A 13,216-nucleotide genomic window follows, 5' to 3' on the forward strand; every position below is an offset into this window, starting at 1 on the left:
CCCCCCCCCAGAGTCAAGTTGAAGCTTTAGCCCCAATGTGACTATATTTGCAGATAGGGTCTTCAGGAAGTAATTAAAGTTAAATGAAGTCATAAGGGTGGGGCCCTAATTCAATAGGATTAGTGTCCTTATAAGAAGAGATAGGAGAGACAGGAGCTCACTCTCTCTCCCCACAATGAAAGGGCATAAAAAGAAGGCAGCTGGCTGTTATCTAGGAAGAGAGCCCTCATTAGAAACTGCAGTGGGGTTGAATAGCTCCCCCAAAGTCATTAAAGATTAATCCCCATTGTAACTGTTGAGGGTGGGAAATCCTATTATGGTAATTGAAGGGTGAGGCCATGAAGAGGTGATTAGATTCTGAGGACCATGCCATAGTGAAAGAATTAATAATGGTGGTCATGGGCATGGATCTTAGGGCTTTAAAAGGAGAGTGAATGATGAATGTTCTCTCTCTCTCTCTCTCTCTGCTCTACCATTTTCTGCCATGTGAGACTCCTGCACTGCTGTAAAGCCAACACCAAAGACGAGCCTCATCAGATGAGTTGCCTGGGCTTTGGACTTTGCAGTCTCCAAAACCATAAGCAATAAATTTCATTTTCTTATAAATGACTCAATTCCAGGTATTTTGTTATAAGCAATAGAAACAGACTAATACAGAATCCAACCCTAACGAACCTTGATCTGGGACTTCCAGTCTTCAGAACTCTGAGAAAATAAATGTAAATGTGTTGTTTAAGCCACTCAGTTTTTAACTATTTTGTTATAGCAGCCTGAGCAGACTAATATGCCTTTCTAATTTTATTCCTTCCCTAGTGTCTGAATTTTAAAGGTCTCTCTTCTGTATGACTTGTAGAATATGTTTACTCAACTTGTAGGATACAGCAGAGACTAAGGTCATGTGTATAAAAATGTATACCTTGACCCATAACCAAGTAGACAAAAGTAAAATAATTTGTCAAGGCACTTCCTAAACCCACAGAATAAAAATGGAATGGGTGATTTTTGTTTGTTTGCATTTACTTCTAAACTCTTGAAATTTCTCATCCTTTTCCATACAAATAGGCACTCTCCTTAGTTGAACCAGATCTGGGTATTTTCAGCCGTGTTCAGCTTCTCTCTGAATCCCACTAGGGTTTGGTGATGCAGAGAGTAAACAAGGCTATAAATCAAATGCAATGCATTTAATACCTCAATGGATTGCAAATTGATCTGGAATAGGGGTGAGTTCAAATTGCTTTTAAAGTGAAACCATTCCCTTACCCTGAAGGTAAGGAATGGAAGTAAAAGATGGTGAACCCTAAAGTTTATATTGCATTCAGATGTGTGGCTGCTTATTTTGAGAGTAGACAGAGGCCAGGTTTCCTCAGGTGAGATTCTTCAGTTATTTATTCAATCCGAGCTATGGATATTTAAAAACACACATCCTGTGGCTAGCATTAAATTTGAAATCTGGTGGGCAGCTTTTCAAGAAATAAAAGCTACAAACAAAATAGCTTCAGTTCCATTCAACACGCTGTGGGAAATGGCTAATGGACAAGCATTACTATGACTGGCAAGGCGAGCTGCCAATAAATGACAGGAGCAGAGATTCAAACCACCACATAACAGCAACACTTCTTAAGTTTATTTCACTAATTTGTCAAAGTAGGACATTATCTGAAGTGAAAGAAAAAAGGGGTTGGAAAGCACAGGGGAAGGAACTATTTAAAAGTAAAAGCTATGCTTTTTTATTGGTTAGTTATCTCTACTTTGAGAAGCATGGTTTACTTCTACCGTTTTGTGATACCACACTTGGTTTAATGAGGGCAACATTTCCCCCTTTTCAAATGACAAGCAGAGAACTATTTCTGGTAGTATAAATTTCCATTGTTTGTTTATTTCTGTCTTGTCTTTTTCCATAATAAAGAAATAAAGTCAAGAGGTTGGATGGGAAGAAAGGGTGAAGTTCTTATATGCCATCCCTCAGAGAGGTTGCCTGACTTTGGGGGCAATATTGTCTTCTCACTTACCTTTTTATTTCCCTACAAAAAGAAGAATCTCAAGTATTGTCTGCCATGTTTTCTCCATCTTCAACTATTAACTCCAACTCTTTCTTATAATTTTAAACAGACAAATTAACCATTAAGCAGTTCAATACTTGCAATCTCTTATGTTCTTGAATGAAATGAAAATTCCATCATAAAGGAAGTATAAACTTACTTAATTGTATACCTTCAAATCAGTCCCAAATTCAATGAACAATGCCTTAAATTCTATTTCAGATAGACTTTTTAGTGTAATGGTTAAGAGCACAACCTCTGGGGTTGGACTACCTGAGTTCAAATGCAATTTCTACCACATACTAGCTGTTCAGATTTAGATAAATTAATCTCTCTTTGCCTCCAAATTCTCTTCTGTAAATAGAGAACAATAATAGTTTTACATTACAGCTTAATTGAATGTTAATATTTAACATTAATAATAATTGAATGTTAATTATTACTAAGCTTATCTCAGAAAGTAGCTAAACAGCATTACCTTAATCTCACTACGATTTGTTAGTATTATTAAATGGTTATACGTAAAACCAAGTGAAGGGCTTACCTGGTCTTAGGTCACAAAAAACAATCCTCTTGTTAATCAGATAAGGAAAAATGATAAAACGAAATCCTTTCTTCAAAATTAGCCTTAACTGAGACTAAGATTTACCAACAACACAAAGTATACACTTGACTTTTACAGCAAAACATTTTACTTAAACCTAGATGCTCAAATAAAGAATTAAATGAAAAACATTATCACAACAGTGTAGTCTAAAACACTAACATAGTCTGAAACATTGCTCTGGAAGCAAAATACATACTTCTGCGGTGATCTGTTATCAACTTCAGCCTTCAGTCGTAAATTCTCCCTCACCAGGCCACCATTTTCCAATTTCAATTTTTTATTTGCCTTAAAAAAGAATTGAAAATAATTAAGTACAAGCTAAAACAAAAGTGCCTTAAAATTACAACACGAGCCTTATAAATTATGACATGAGCCATCTGTATTTTTTAGAGAGATCATACCAGAAAACTGAATATTAGAACACGGCCTTCAGAAACTTAAAATCACCACTGGGAATGACTTGTGAAACTGTGAACATGACTAAGTATTTTTAATCCATATTCCCCAAGCACTCTGCAAATCTCCTATCCCAGAAGATAAATTAAATGAAGCTATGTTAGGTAGCTTAGAGTAATTAAGGGACCATACTACTGGCAAATATATGTTTTTGTTTTTGTTTTTCACATAACTGAATATTCTAGGCAAGGTAACATTATACCACATGCAAGTATTCACAAACTAATGCTGAAGAGTTAATTCTTGAGATATGAGATTGATTTCTTGGTCGCTACTTAAAAATATTTTTCTAGTGATAACAAATCTAATATGATTAAACTGCTTGATTTCTTCCTTCAAAAAGGCTTTCCCAATGTCCCGGCTCACAACTTCTGGGACCCTCAAATTGGGTCAATATTTTCTAATAAATTCCACGGATTCTTCCTTGATTAAAAAGCAAATCTCTCAAGTATGATTTTCTTTCTTGAATTGTATAATATTTAAAAATTACCTAACAAGACACTAATTGCTAGAAAACCTACTTTTATATTGATTCTGGACAGCCTGAAAAGTAGTATGCTTAAATTTTAGTCTTCTTAAAAGCTACTTCCTTTAAATTCCCTAGTCGTTTTATTTGTGTATTCCATTCCCCCCAAAAATAAGAGTCCCCAGACTAAAAACTAACCTCACTAACGTGGCAAGGGAAATTCTTTGACTAGAACATTAACCAAAATTTGACCAATGCTTCAAATATTTTACCAATTTCCAGAACTTCTGACTATATTACTTGCCCATCACATACAAATGCACCATCACAAGAACAATAGGACAGAGGACATTGTTTTGGGCATAAAGCCTAACTTTCTTACTTAAACTTATGCTGGTTTCTTTTGGGCTCTGAGCACCTGCTTATCTTCATTTTAAACACCAACCAGGATTGTGGAGAGTTAATTCTTTAAGTGACTGATAAATACCATTACTGACCCTCTGAAGATAGGAGGAAAGCCATTCACTTCTGCATACATACAATGAATTAAGCTCTTAAGCACAGCACCATATAGAGAGGCACTTAGTGAATGCTTTTTGATCACGATGACAAACTTAAATTAGAAACTCACTTGTATCTCTACATTTCAAGGTCTCTCGCTAGTCCTGTGGCTCTATAATACTTCTCATTATGGCCTAGCTAGTTCCTCAATTATCAGAGACATCTTCAAGTTCAGGAGGATTAGGTGAGTAAAGGTTACAAAGGGCAAAATTCCACCTACTTGTTGCCCCTAAAAGAGTAATGAAGACTGCAGCTAACTATTGTGCAATGTCAACCAAGACTGGGTAATGATACTAGCCTCATGATGGTTCAAAACTCCTCTAGTCCAGGAAACATCAGGAAAAAAGTCAACTTCACTCATGCTTAAGGAGTCCTTTATTTGGAATCTTTTGTACTCCAGTATTTGATTTATAGTATACTATTATTTTGCACTTCATATTCGAGTTTTGTCTCTGCAATCCATGTTTTTCTATTCACTTATGCCCCAGTCTATAGCCTATTACCTAATATCATCACTAGGCAGCCAAAATAGGCTTATTAAATATCCCAAATAATTCTGAAGTCTCAGGTTAGCTTTGGATATTGAATTTAACATATGACCATTAAAAAAGCAAAGAAAAACTAACTGTGCTTTATATACTCTTCTTTTACATAAATCCCCATACCACCCTCATGCCCTAAGAAGCATTCACTGTCCAAAAGTTAAATGAAGTTTAATAACTATGAAGAGACCATATAGAGCTTACTGACAGCTCAAGGAGAGCCAGGGAGGTTAAAGGGGACATGACAGATTGGTAAATACTGTAACTTCCCAGCTGTCATTCCTTTTAGTGCCCTCTTGTCTCCTTACCAATATACTAATGTTGGTTATCAATACCCAAGAAACTACATCCTTTCCCAAACTTAAAACAAACTCAAAGCAATTATGTCTGTAGTTTATTTTTTCTCTGAAGCACTAAGTTCCTTTTTTCCTCTCATAGTGGCCTTTTCTGAGCCCAAACATTTATTTTATAGAGAGGGTCTTCTAAAAAGTTCATGGAAAAATTCATATTATCTTTTAATTCCACTTTTTCCATGGACTTTTTGAAGTAACCTTGTATGTGGAAGATGGCTTACACTAAACTGTAGATAGACACTTCTCTGCCACTTAACCTCGCTGAGGATCTGAATGCCAATATACAGTGGTACTTCTCTAAAATATCATATGGAGCTCATTAATGATTTCAGGAGGCAGGATTTAGCAATTCGGAACAAAAACAGTATTTTAAGGGAATACAGATAGATAGAATGGGTGGTTGTGAACCTGAGTACTACAAAACCATAGCCACTCAGCACAACAGGACTCCACTGTGGATAAACTTGAAGTTAAGCTAAAGGCTTGGCTCTTTGGTCAAGAGAGTACTTGATTATAACTTCTAGTGCTGATGGTATGAATCTTATCTCCCTTCCTAGAATGAAAAATCCTAGAAGTATGCCTTTTTTCACCTATATTCTATCTTGTTTGATGAATGGAAAAATAATTGAAAAAAATGAATCAGCCCCATAAGCCACCATATTTTTTTGTATGGAGTAGTCTAAAGCAGCTGTTCATTGCTCTCTTGGAATTAGTCATTAAGCTTCTAACTATCTATTTACAATCTTGAAAATCAGAAAATGGTAGTGCTAGAAAAGACATGGTCAAAACCTTTCCTTTTATAGATATGAAAATGGGTATGTGTCTGTTTTTATGCACACAAGACATAAGCTTAAAAGAAACTAAGGCAAACCACAAAGAGGGGGAAACAAACACATCCTTTAAATTGATGTTACTTCTTTAAAAGATGCAATCTCATATAGAAGCACTATAGAGTCTCCAATTATAGTTGCAAATGGAACCACCTGACATTCCTTGGCAGCTAATGATATTTAATGATAAAAAGTTTTCCTATTGCATATACTCGTATATGCTCATTCAGGGATTTTGTCCTTTCCTCATAAATCATCTAATGATAAGTCAAGATAATACAGCTATTTATACTTTTGAAGGTGCTTAAAATATATAGAATTTTTTTAAAAACCATAATAGATCTTTAAAAAACCACCATAACTTACCTCCTTTAACTTATCCACATCATCTTTCACTTTTTCATAGACTTCATTAGCTGTTCTGAGTTTTTTCTTCCACTCTGCTACAGTTTCTGGGTCAATTTTACTTGGATTGTCTATAACTGGATGTTTCTCTTCATTTTGACTGCCCTGCACCAAAGCTAAAGGATCCAGAATAGTCTTGATCTGTGACTCCAAGCTGTGATTTTTACTCTTAAGCTCTTCTACTTCTTTCTGTAAACAATCTATTTCATCCTGAAAAAGCATTGTATAGTCACAAGGTAGACACAGACACTAAACACATATGTATGCTAAACTGAAGCAACATGTTTTTGAATTTATACTCAAAATTCTGTAGACATATAGATTCTTTTTATAGCAGAAAAGTTCTGTAGGGAGAAAGTTTAAGTTCTCAAAATGTACTGTGACTCTGACAAAAACTCGCATTTACATCACTTTCATTTTAATTCAATGATAGTTGTGGTTTTAAAATAAAAGAAGTCATATCTTTGATTATATTTAAGATACCATCCAGAAAACAAGAAGAGTCATTTGAATTCCAACAGAGAAGTGGACTCCATTTCAGAACAAAAATTTGAAGCATGTTTACCTGCTTTACTGAAGTGAATTAAAAATTCAATGTTGATCAAGCTGATTTAATAGGGCTTTGTTTGATGTTTATATTTTTGCTTCTATATTTGAAGTAGGAGTGTTTAAACCATATATCATTTCCTTCCACTTTTCCTTTCAGAATAATAACCTGTAGTTAATTTTTAGCTTTTTTGGATTCTGATTCTTCCATTACTAAGACTATTGCAAGTATTAGATTTTCCACTCTGGAACAGCTTATTTTCTTAAATCCAATCAATAAATCTTTGGGTTAGAACTCCTTTCTATGATCCCATTTACTCATTTATAATATACATGTCACCTCAAACTGGGGTTGTTAAAAATCTTGTTATTAGAAAACAAACTTCAAGTAACTCAATATGCCAGTGGTCTTCAAGTAGCTCAATATGCCAAAAATCTAATTTGATTAGTATCTAAGTATAATAAATATTAAATATGTAAGAATACATTTTAGAGTTAACACAGATAGCACTATTTACTAATTTAAACTACAGTACATTTCAAGTTAAATAGCAATATAAAATAAGAAAATCACTTTGAATTAATATATTAATGAATAAACAAATACACTTATGTGTTTATATATTCATGTATGTGAAAAACACATATATGAATAAACATTTATTCATTTTTTAATACTCCACTGCATTTCAAAAAACTTTTGTGGCAGCTGGGGTAGTTTCATGTATATAGTTTAATTTAAAAATATTTTGTGTCAAAAGAAGAGATCAATAATACACCCCATTTAGTCAACATAAAACAACAACTGGGCTTAATGTCTAATACTCAAAAGTATATGTATCCCCTTAGCATGAATTTATTTGGTAAAATTCCTCCACCATGTCAAATCAGCCAGTTCATTCACCTTTAGACAATAATTAGAAAACAGCTAATATTTCACACTAAAATATCTGTGCTGGAGTTGACATAAGGTACGTTTACTTTACCAGAATTGATCAGGCTTATGATCGTTAGTAAATTTATAGGCAGAAAACAAACAACGAATGTGGGGGTCAGACTGACTTCCACAGGAGGTTTTCCTTTATGTCTCAACTTCTTCAGGGAGGCAAATACAAAATGACATGTCTGCAGAAATACACATTTTTAAATATAAACCTTTTTTTTTTTTTTTTTGTCTTTTTTGTCTTTTTCCGTGTTTGGCCACGGATCGCAACCCTCAGTGTTGCCCCCGTACCGGACCGGGGACCGGCAACGGGATCGCAACCCTCGGTGTTGCTCCCGCGCCTCGCTCAGCCAGTGAGCGGGAACCGGTCTGCATGTGGGATCCGAACCCTCGGGCGGGAGCGCCGCCGCGCTTCCCAAGCGGCGCACTATCCAGTGCGCCACCGGGCCGGCCCTAAATATAAACCTTTTAAAAAAGCAAATGCTTCTATCTGTTCCTTTTCTCTGGAATCGGGGTGTGCCTTTCCTTGGTACTTAAAAAAACAAAAAGTCCCTTTCCTCTATTTAAAATAGGGAAGGGAAAAAGAAAAAGAAAAAGAATTTATCAAATAAGGTTTTTTTTAACCGGCATTTGAAATAAAGTGTCATTGGGTGTTTACTCTAAGAAGTCTGAGGACTGAGGTGCTCAGTTTTACCTTGAATTCATTGCTGACATCATTTTAAACTTTAATTTCTGTTTACCTCATACTCCTTGTGGAGTAACTCAAGTCTCGTTTTCCGAAGGTGCTTCCTGACTGCATGGCTTAGCATAGGTTCACTTTCACTTGTTCCTCCTACAGGGAAAAAAAATTCCTAATTTTTCATTCTGACTTGAGCAGAATGAGAATGAACCTTTTTCTTATTTTATATAATTCTCCAGCTTAATATCTACCCTTATATACACACTTGGGACTGCCATCTAGGCCTTTTCTCTATCCTAATCCTGAGAAAAGATATATATCGAATAACACCATAAGAAATACCTTCAATAAAATATCATATTGTGTTTACTTACCTATATTTCTTATTATAGCAAACTCAATGAAAGAAAAGACTATATATTATTACATTTGGACTACTGCAAATTCTGAAAACTAGACAATTGTTAAATAATGATAAAACTGATTATGATATTTACACTTAACCAATAGATTATATAAAGAATATAAACCATTATATTCAACCAATTATGTGTACATAATTAATTGTAACCAAGGTATTTGAAGATGCCTGGTAACTGGGAACACAACTGAAAAAACTGAGTCTTTTCACCAATTCAAACAACCCAGTTACAATAGATTATGAGTCACAGCATTAAATGTATGCTATGACTTGTTCAAAATATCCTCAAAAATGAATCTTCTTGGGAGCTCTTCATGTATGCTGTGGCTACCTTTTTTGCACTTCTTAGCATCATGACAGCAAAGACATTTCACAGATTTCTTTTTCAGGATGTTCTATACAAATGCAAAGGATGGATGAACTATTTTACTTGAGAGAATTTATGAAATATCACTTAGATGTGAATGAATGAAGGCAGGAGTAGGGATATAAAGAAAAGCTGGGGTAAAAAACATTCAAGTTGTTTTAGCCATCAAAGCTCATATTCTGCCAGAAAAGACTTGACTCGTCAGTGAAGTTCTGCAGGTAAAAACACTAGAGACAGAGAGGTTAACTCTGCAGCAGGCAACATAGCAGAGAATTAGTCCTCTACTAGACTTCACCCAGGTACCCAAGAGAGAAATCTTGGAGCCAACCCAACTCTGATTCTTCCTTCATATCTCTTATTTCCAAAGTCCCACAAGTTCTTCTTTTGCTCTCTGGCATATATCTTCCTTTTCATTTCCATTGTAAAAATCTGATTTAAATCCATTTTCCCTAATTTGGGACTATTACAATGACTACTTAAGTTTTCTGAAAGGTGTTTTCTATAGATGGCTAATTATAGATTCACTAAAGTAAAAACAATAAAAATCATTTAAATTTTTGCAATCTAAAAGAAATAAATGAGCATAATAAAAACAAAACACTTAAAAGACTCTTTCAATGCTTCTCAAGTATTATTCCCCCCTCTCTTGCATTAGTGTGACACTAAATATATTTTTTAACCCTTAATCCAGACTCGCATTCTTCCTCACCTGGGCAAGAAACCTTCTACCTGACCTACTCACATCCTGTCTCTCCCCTACAGTCCAACCTATATATCACCACCCAAGTGGTATTTCTAAAGCACACTCTGGATCATACCACTCCCTTGCTTAAAACCATCACACCCACCTCACCTTTCTTCCCACCCAAGGAGCAAGTCGCTCATTTAGCTGTTATTCAAGGTTCTCTACGCTAATGTCTCAATTTACCTTTTTAGTCTTATTTTGGTAATCAGACCCAAACTAGACTACTGGTAATTTCCAAAAATATGCTCTGTATTTTGCTATATCTATACCTGAGTTAATGCTATTCTTGCTGCATGAAATGCCCTTGCTAATCTTTCTCAGTTGAAATTTTATCCCTCCTTAAATGTCCAGCTTAAAGGCCATCTACTTCATGAAGCCTTTCATAATGTTCCTAGCTGAAGTTTGTTGCCTGAACTCTTTGGGCCTTTTTTTTTTTTTTGGCCCTTAGCATCTGCTGCTTTACACCATTAATATTTTGGTCCACATGCACAGTCTCTACTAGAATGTAAGTTCCATGAGGCTCTTAGGGTTTTATTCCTCTTAGCATTTCTCATACTGCCTGTGCCCCTCAGTTACTCTGCATATACATTATACAAATTACTAGTCTACCCAGCATGATGTTGACCAAATAACATCACTGAAAATTGTCTACTTCAGTCTTCCCCAAAATATACATTATTTGGAAATTATTTCAAATCTGTTCCTATGTGTATATAAAACAGGCCCTTACCTATAATCTCTCTGCAAGGATTTTCAGGAGTGATGGGGACTCTGCAAGCTGGACATTGGCTATTATTCTTCAACCACAAATCGATACAAATTGAACAAAATACATGGTTGTTGATGCATATGACAGGCTGACGTACCTTTGGAAAAAACATTACTTTTAGTACAGTGCAACATTCATAACTAGAATCCCAACGTAGTTTAATCTAGAGCAAACAAACTGTTTCTCTAGAGTACAGCAGAGTAAGTGTTTAAAAAGGAGTATCTAGGACTTATAAAAACACTGCTTCTGCTGACCACATTGTTTCTTACCTATGTATAACAGACATAATACCTTTAATACTGCTCATAGAGACTGAAACTTTTTACATATTAGAAATGTTTTATTTTGGACCTATCCACACTCATGGCCGAAAAGAAAATGCTTTTTGTTCCACTAAGGCTGGAACAATTTTCCTCCAACTTCTTCTATTTTAGAATTATGAAATGGCAGGATTAGAAGGTTCTTTAAAGATCATTTAGCCCAATCATCCATCTGATGCTTGAATCTGTTCCTCAATTCATTCCACTATGTTACGGAGTAAAAGCAACCAACCCTTAAGCATTGATATTTTACTAGAAATTCCCAAAAACCAAAGAGTCATGAAAGTTAAAACAATCCAAAAGGCATGAACCCCATTCTCAAATGGTTTATAATCTAAACAACAAGGCTAACAGAAATACTGACATACACCAAATACACAAATCTTCAATTCCATTTAAACAAGTACAAATAATAATACCTTACATTATACAGTCAAATTTTATGAAAGGCTTTCACATGCATCCTCTCTCTCTTTTTTAAATATCACACCCTGTGAGGTAAACAGGATAAATATACTTTACAAATAAGGAAACCAAAGCATGAAGAAATTAGGTAGCTTGCTCAGGGTAACCAGGTATTTTGACTGTGTGTAGCTGTTTTATCAGGTGGAAAACAGAAAAGAGAGAAGTTGCTTTGGTTTTCTTTATAGCACTTATATCTGATATTATATGTTTGTTTGTTTACATATTTATTGTCTATCTCCTTTATTAGAAAGGAAGCTCCATGAGAACAAGAACTTCTTTAGTCTCATTCATTCCTAAATCCCTGCTGCCCAGCAGACAACTTGGTACTTAGTAGGTACTCAACAAAGGTTTGTTGAATGAATTAATTAATTACTATTAAGACAATATCTAACATTCAATTAGTTGGAGAACTTGCCAGAAAGAAATGATGACAATATTTTTCAAATAGCACAAATTTAACAGTAAAAACAAAAACAGTGCAGAAATGCTTAAGCTTTCATTTGATTTATATGGTATTTTCACTGTGGGAAACATAGTGATTTTCAATATTTTGCTGTTATAATAATAGCAATACCAGTGTAGAGCCCTTCGGTACTAGGGACTAGAAGACTAGAAGATCAAGGGAAAGCAGAGTAAGTTGAGAGAAAATGAAGAGTCAGTACACCACAAACCACTTTCTTCAGAAAACAAGTGTGCTGCTCTATGCCTGCCTCAGGATACTATGAGTATTCATTAATTTGAAAAGGGTTCCTACCCTCAAAGAAATCACAAATGCATGGCTATTTGTGACGACAGGTAATCATTTGAGTCTCACTGCTAAGAGCTCTCCGGTCTCAATCTGGCTTTCCAAACATTTTGCTGCTCCCTTGATTATGAACACTAATCTAAGAAAGCTAAACAAAGAAGATAATAGAGAATGAATTTAAACTTCCTCCTGGAGAAACCCAGTTCTAATTCATTCAGTTCAACTGATCTGAAAAGACTAAAAAAAAAGTCCACAAATCACAGTGTCTCAAACTCTTCTTCCAAAGTGCTCCTACCAGCAGCCAGGAGTGAATGCTTACCTGTGAGGTATTCCTGGTTAAAGAGTCTCAAATGGCAAACAACCATAAACTTTCTTTGCATGTTCTATTTTTTTCTTTAAAAACCTAATGTGAAGTCCAGACTATAGTATATTCATGTGTGTTTTAATTTAATCTTTATGTTATGAAACATTTTTTTTTTCGTTAAATTTTTATTTTGTCAATATACAATGTATATGATTATTATGGCCCATCACCGACACCTCCCTCCCTCCTCCCTCTCTCCCCTCCCCCCCAAGAATGTCCTTTCCGTTTGCTTGTTGTAACAACTTCATGAAAGTATAGTTGTTATATCTTCCTCCCCACCCCACCCCCGGTTTTTTTTTGTGTGTGTGTGTGTGTATGTGGGTGAATTAATTTGTTTGTTTTTTAGCTCCCACCAAGATAGATCTACCATACGATCCAGCTATCCCACTACTGGGAATATACACAAAGGAATGGAAATCATCAAGTCGAAGGTATACTTGTTTCCCAATGTTCATTGCAGCACTCTTCATAATAGCCAAGAGCTGGAATCAGCCCAAATGTCCATCATCGGATGAGTGGATACGGAAAATGTGGTATATCTACACAATGGAATACTACTCAGCTATAAAAACGAATGAAATACTGCCATTTGC

General features: G+C 35.2%; 1 protein-coding gene across 1 annotated transcript in view; it reads right to left on the bottom strand.

The window, feature by feature from the left end:
- The window catches only part of RNF219 (ring finger protein 219), a 42,171-nt gene that overhangs the window by 17,764 nt on the left and 11,191 nt on the right, over nucleotides 1-13,216 (bottom strand). Inside the window, exons 2-5 of the mRNA XM_008582921.1 lie at nucleotides 10,691-10,826; nucleotides 8,489-8,580; nucleotides 6,221-6,469; nucleotides 2,843-2,931 (exon numbers count right to left, since the gene is read on the bottom strand). Of these exons, the coding sequence (XP_008581143.1) occupies nucleotides 2,843-2,931; nucleotides 6,221-6,469; nucleotides 8,489-8,580; nucleotides 10,691-10,826 (566 nt within the window). The remainder of the gene's footprint in view (nucleotides 1-2,842; nucleotides 2,932-6,220; nucleotides 6,470-8,488; nucleotides 8,581-10,690; nucleotides 10,827-13,216) is intronic.

The sequence above is a fragment of the Galeopterus variegatus genome, unplaced genomic scaffold, assembly GCF_000696425.1.
Source record: "Galeopterus variegatus unplaced genomic scaffold, G_variegatus-3.0.2 Scaffold2767, whole genome shotgun sequence".
Taxonomy (NCBI): domain Eukaryota; kingdom Metazoa; phylum Chordata; class Mammalia; order Dermoptera; family Cynocephalidae; genus Galeopterus; species Galeopterus variegatus.